This window comes from Priapulus caudatus, unplaced genomic scaffold, assembly GCF_000485595.1.
Source record: "Priapulus caudatus unplaced genomic scaffold, Priapulus_caudatus-5.0.1 Scaffold789, whole genome shotgun sequence".
In the NCBI taxonomy this organism is placed as follows: Eukaryota; Metazoa; Priapulida; class Priapulimorpha; order Priapulimorphida; family Priapulidae; genus Priapulus; species Priapulus caudatus.
In genome coordinates, this window is record NW_014577850.1 from 56,468 (window position 1) to 62,414 (window position 5,947).

The 5,947-nt window shown below is 43.3% G+C and overlaps 2 protein-coding genes across 2 annotated transcripts; both read right to left on the reverse strand.

The window, feature by feature from the left end:
- Window positions 1-559: 559 nt before the first annotated feature.
- Window positions 560-2,245, reverse strand: LOC106813544 (protein MANBAL-like). Its single transcript, XM_014817706.1, has 2 exons — window positions 1,819-2,245; window positions 560-1,311 (listed from the first exon to the last, which is right to left on the reverse strand). The coding sequence occupies exons 1-2, from the start codon at window positions 1,942-1,944 to the stop codon at window positions 1,204-1,206; spliced, it is 234 nt and encodes a 77-aa protein (XP_014673192.1). The 5' UTR covers window positions 1,945-2,245; the 3' UTR covers window positions 560-1,203.
- Window positions 2,246-3,245: 1,000 nt separating this feature from the next.
- LOC106813543 (histone H1-delta-like) lies at window positions 3,246-4,267 on the reverse strand. The gene has a single exon (XM_014817705.1). It carries the CDS (start codon window positions 4,186-4,188, stop codon window positions 3,568-3,570), a length of 621 nt encoding a protein of 206 aa, XP_014673191.1. The 5' UTR covers window positions 4,189-4,267; the 3' UTR covers window positions 3,246-3,567.
- Window positions 4,268-5,947: the final 1,680 nt, after the last annotated feature.

The window sequence follows — 5,947 nt, forward strand, 5'->3', positions numbered from 1 at the left end:
CGCATGTCCCCCGATGGGCACACCGAAGCGGCGTTGACTCAGGGGTTTTCACGTCCTTCCGAATCTGTCCCCGTCGCAGCGTCTCTGCGATTCGAGTGAATGGTACAGTAATAACCCGCGTATAAGAACATAGATTTTAAGAACATGTTAGGCTAAAATTTCCCATTTAGACCCCTTTACATAAGAACCTGTTTTAGGCTAAGATTTTAAAGTAGGTTCTTAATTTTTCATGTTTTTTTTCCATTTTTTTCTCCTCCATTTTTTGGCATGTTGTTTTATTTCCTTGGATACATACTGTATCATACAGTATGGTAAGCACTGAAAAACTTACACTGTAGCCCATCATGGGTATTAAATAGCAAAAATTGCAGTCCTTGTAAGAAAATTTTAACACAATTTGAATCAAGTATAAGCTTATACATATTAAAAGTAGAAACAATTAAGAACCTATTTAAGAACCTTTTGAGCCTAATTTTTCAGTAAGCACCATTTATATAAGAACATGTTGAGGCTAACTTGGAAAAATCTATGTTCTTATACGCGGGTTTTTACTGTATGCATACCTCGTTTTATACATAGATTATATATATATATATATACATATGTATTTATGTACATACATTGTAACACACTGTACAGAACATCGACGTATGTACAGACACACTAGTGTTGTTGGGTTCCCACACGAACCCCATAAGAGTGAGCATGCGACAGTGCTGAGCTTCACAAACACATACTTACGAGCACTGCTGACGGTGAGCCTGTTTCCTAGATTCATGGTTGCATAGGTAAGAGTATTAAAGTTCGCCGGCCGCCCGCGCACGCACGCGCGCGTCGCAGCCGTTCGGGTGCAACGACGGGGGGTGGGGGGAATTTCGGGAAATGTACACAAGTTACAACGAACAGCCAGCCGCAAATAACAGCAGGCGTCTGACAGTCCGACGCTCCGGGATTCCGCGCCGGTCTTCACGCTCCGTTCCGAGTCTCACTCCGCCACGCGTCGCCGTCCGTCCGTCGGATTCCGCGCTGTCCCATCGTCGTCGGGCGATCGTTGGCACCCGGAGCGAGCGTCCATCTACGGAAGCCCCTCCTCCACTGTGCTCCGGTCACTCTCGGGTTGACCGGCCGGGTGGGAGGGGAGGTGACGATTCTCTGGCGTCCATCCGTTTGTTCGTCCGTCCGTCCGTGGATCTGCGGCGGTGGTCACCGGCGCTTCTTGCGCTCGTGCTTGTTCCTACGGTGACCGTGCGCCTGCTTGACCGGACTCGCGTTGCCCGGCGACGCGTCCTCCCCGTCGCTGTCGTCCATCTTCTGCCCCGGCGAAAGAAAACGAACTTTTTATTTCGGCGCGTTTACGCTTCCAGCCTCCACAGCCGTGCTACAGACTAGTACAGTTTACACCACCGGCGGGAATTCGCACACGCTATATACGGCTGGTGTTAATAGTATAGAACGTGGTGGGCTCGCCGACTCGTGACCGGTCAAATCGACCGGTTGCGTGCCGAGGGAGCGGAAGCGGTAATGAAACGCAATTACGAGTATTGATTTTTTCGAATAACGACGGTTCGCGGGGGCTCTACCCTTCATGACTACTAATTGTTAACAGCGGCTGGACGATCAGTACGGTCATTCGGTTCGATCCTCGATGTTCGATTCCACGTTAGGATCGACGTATCCAAAATGGCCGCCTCTATCGGCCGACGGGAATCGAGCTTAGTGATCAGTAAATCGAAAACGGCGGATGGCACTTGGAGTTGAGGAGACCTAGCGATCCACACCGACGTTCTGCTACTAACGGCAACGACGTGCGACACCTACCTTAGAATTGTAACTCGACTTTGACGTAAATATAGCAGCGATGCAGATGAGTTGGAAGACAGCACCGAGCAACAGGCCGTAATGAAGAATTTGTTCCATGAGTGTCGGTGCAAACTGCTCGTCCATCCTCCATTACTGAACAAAGCAGAACTGCCGATTCGATGCTTCTCTCAATCAATACAAGCGTGCGATAGATGGCGCCACGAGACCAACCGCAAATACATGCGCCAGTAGTGAATGTTATAATATTGGGAGGGTGTGTCAACGTGCCATTCAAACGCGTGGTTATGCTCAGACTATTGTGATTAGTTATCAATACATAGTATAAAACAGTACACTAATAAAGATTATGTACTTTGTTGTGCGCCGTTGTAATTATACATACGCGTATCTTTCTAGTTCTTGTTATATGTAGTAAGTACCGTTACTCGGGCATTATTCACAATTTGCCACTCACTATATTATAATACACCACATATATTTCCATGAATATATCAAGACTTAGTTATATTTGTATTACATTTAGGTCCTGAATATATCCATGTGTTATATGTACTATGCCATACTACTAAGTACCTATTGCGAATTTTATAGAATTTTAATAAATTAAGCAATATGTGTGTAGCATATGACTAAATCTACGCCTTTGTTATAATTGAGTAAACAAAAAGTAGATTTCCGTTGAGAATTTATTTGATTTTATCCCTTCACCAACCACGCAGGTGTCTATCCTATTGTGTATTAGATTATCAATCAAAGAAATTCGCAATTCAAACCAAACATTCGCAGGCACCGCGTCATGAATCGTGAATGTCCGAAGACGCAACGCACGTAAAAATAATCAATTCGATATTACGCACATGTATATAAAAATTAATGTAGTTTATTACAAGACAGAACTCTAATAAATAACCTTATTGAACGTTAACCGCTACAAGATGACTAAGACATTGCAATGTAAATGGCTCCTACCCTACGTAAAGCTTGTCGGAGTTTTGAATGCGGCAACAGCGCGCGTTTGTTATGTATCCGCGAATTAATTTTCGCCGCTTTTGTTAACCACCGCGGGAGAATGCCCCCCGCGTGATATGTGAAGGGTACTGGCACGGCAAATAAACTGCAAGCTATCCGACGTATCCAACGCGTTGTGTAATCTCGGCTGCACGCAACACTGCTGCTGTTCAGCAAACCTCTACGCTATTCAGTTCAGCGGAACACGCGCGGTTCGCGACTGTACCCTCAACGAGAGGAAGGCTGGCAGCGGGTGTCGCCGTGGGCCACTCACCTTCGCAAGTAGGAAAATACGCGCAGAGTACTTAATTTGCGCGTTGTTCTAACGAATGCTCGCCAACATCAACTTTACCGCGCCGACTTCCGAACGCGAAAGTAGACAAACGGGAACACAGAAATGAAGAATTAAGAATGTATTCGTATATATAAAAATGTCTTTATTTTTTCAACATTCAGATTGTTCATTGTAGCCAGTAAGCCAAAATAAAAATGACGTGCACATTATTTATATGATAAACACAAGACGTACAGTTGACATTACATTGTGACCGCAATGGAAAATCCAAACTTCCACAATTATATAAAATATATTCTACATATCTCGAGTTAAGACGTCTCACAAGCAGTTTTACAGCGCTAAAAAACACGCGCGTGAAGGTCTAGCTCCACGACAGACACACATAAAAATTGCTGCTATATACAAGAAATAATTTACACAAGACTTCTACCGGTAGTACTTTACTTCTTCGCCGACTTTGCCTTGGGCTTGGCTGCCTTCTTGGCCGCTGGCTTCTTTGGTGATTTCTTCGCTGCTGGTTTCTTTACAGTCTTCGGCTTCGCTGCCTTCTTAGCGGGAGATTTTGCCTTCTTCACCTTCGCTGGAGACTTCTTGACAGCTGGCTTTTTCGCGACCTTCTTCTCGACGGCGGGTTTCTTGGCCTTCGCCGGAGACTTCTTTGCCTTCGGTGCCGCCTTCTTAGCTGCTGGTTTTTTCGCTGCAGGCTTCTTCACCTTCGGTTTCTTCTCGGCCTTCTTCTCTCCGAGACGGAAGCTCCCAGATGCTCCGCTTCCCTTCGCTTGCTTCAGGGCTCCGGAGACGACGCCTCGCTTCAGAGCCATCTTCAGGTGAGCGTTGATCGCCTTGTCGTCGTTGCCAACTTTGTAGTGCGCCTTGATGTACTTCATGACGGCCTGGCGGGACGAACCTCCACGCTCCTTCAGGTTGGTGATTGCCGCCGCAATCATCTCGCTGTACTTCGGGTGACTGGCTGGTACCTTCGCCTTCTTCGGCTTGGCCGCAGCCTTCTTCTTCGAAGCGACTGGCTGGGCTGCCGCTGGTGCTGGGTCTGAATCTGCCATCGTACGAGTAGTCAAGTAGTGAGGTCAAACTAATACGGAGAGAACGCTGCTAGTAGTAATACCTTGCAAGTAATGATTCCGCTGCCACGGCGCAGCTCCGCTTATATAGCGAAAGCGCGGATGTGATTGAACACACCCATCAGACTCTCCGCTCGAGCGCAGATTGTGCCTCGGTTACGCGAGCAATTGTGTTTGTTACTTCGAAATATCGCTTACTTTTATCAACTTACACCTAGTAACTATTTATAACAGTTACACTTTTGGAAAGATGAGATTCTTACCTTTCATTTCATGCCAATATTACACTATCAGCTTTATGTATCACGAATATACAAGCATTTATCTGGGATTTGAAACGTTGCAAAGTTGGAAATTCTTTAGAAATTATCAAATATCTTTAAAATTTCAGCTGCACCTATACTATATTATTTTAGATTCTAAAACTGTAATATATGGACTACAAAACTATGTAAGACACTTGATTTACAGACCACAGATGAACCGAAATTCGACCGAAAAACACTGACCAAGAAACACAGCCACTTCGGTCGAAAACCATAACCGCCATCTTGGTCGTGTTTCTACATCCAGCAATTGCAAAAGTTTTATCGTTATTCCCACTTACTTAGCGACCAAACAATATATAAATATTTACTAAATAAGTCGTGGTAGTATTTCACATTAAAATTTGTAAAGATTTGTAACCACAAACGCGAAATCATTGAGAAAAACGGTCAAGTATGTACAACCCATTTCTGGCAGACTCGTTATAATTGCGACGTCAGACGAGAGTTCTCTCTGTACATCGATGTGTTTCAATCTAGTTTTTTCATGTAACCTCGACAAATTAACAGAATATTAAGAAAGCAGATAGTTCAGGGCATTATACAGAATGTGACAATAAGTGTAATTATTTTCTTGGTTTATATTCTATATGTTTTAATCCCAATATAGCATGTTTCAATTGCATATGGTTTGTTCTCGGTTGGGTCGCCATGATGGATGTCTCTCGTTCTTGCTCAAATATATTTAATGTGTTTCCTCCAAAAAATATTATAAATAAGTAAAAAAGGTATTCGTTGTGTAGCTTTGACTAGTTGTAATCAAGTGCTATTATACTTACAATGTGGTTTGTACGGGAATCTGGTTTAAAACCCTATTATTGACATAGTATATGTTGGTGTACGTAACTGCAGTACGACTGCCACCGTGAGCTGGATATAATGGTGAACGTTTTGAATATCACGGATTCTACATAAAAACAGCTATTTAAGTATAGATTAGTTTAGCAAGTGGGCTTTATTTTTTATAAACACGTTTATTTATGTTAAGTTAATATGATGTTACATATTCCCGATACGAAATGCATTTGTATCAACGAACGCAGTGGCCACTACTGTTGTAGACGCCTTCAACACTCGGTTTTGTTGGCGTTAGCATGACATTGGGTGTAGACTACAAGATGAATTGCATTCGCACATCAACATTAATAAATTTAAGTTTTAATAACTACACATCACAAGGTAGTATATATAACATTATAGAACTATGAAATATAATTCCATTAATAATTTGTAAATTTTTGAACTGATAAAGGTGTTAAAAGTACGGATAGCGTGATATCTCCAAGCATGTTCTAGCATTGTTCTACCCATTCTATACAAATAGATATGTATGTGAGTGAGTGAGTATGTGTGTGTGTGTGTGTGTGTGTGAGTGTGTGTGTGTGTGTGTGTGTGTGTGTGTGTGTGTGTGTGTG

Bases quoted from the DNA above. Each gene is read 5' to 3' on its own strand.
- LOC106813543 (XM_014817705.1), bottom strand. From the start codon at position 4,188: ATGGCAGATTCAGACCCAGCACCAGCGGCAGCCCAGCCAGTCGCTTCG.
- LOC106813544 (XM_014817706.1), bottom strand. From the start codon at position 1,944: ATGGACGAGCAGTTTGCACCGACACTCATGGAACAAATTCTTCATTAC. The intron at 1,312-1,818 runs GTAGGTGTCGCA...TCGCCGGGGCAG, and splicing joins AGTCGAGTTACAATTCTAAG to AAGATGGACGACAGCGACGG.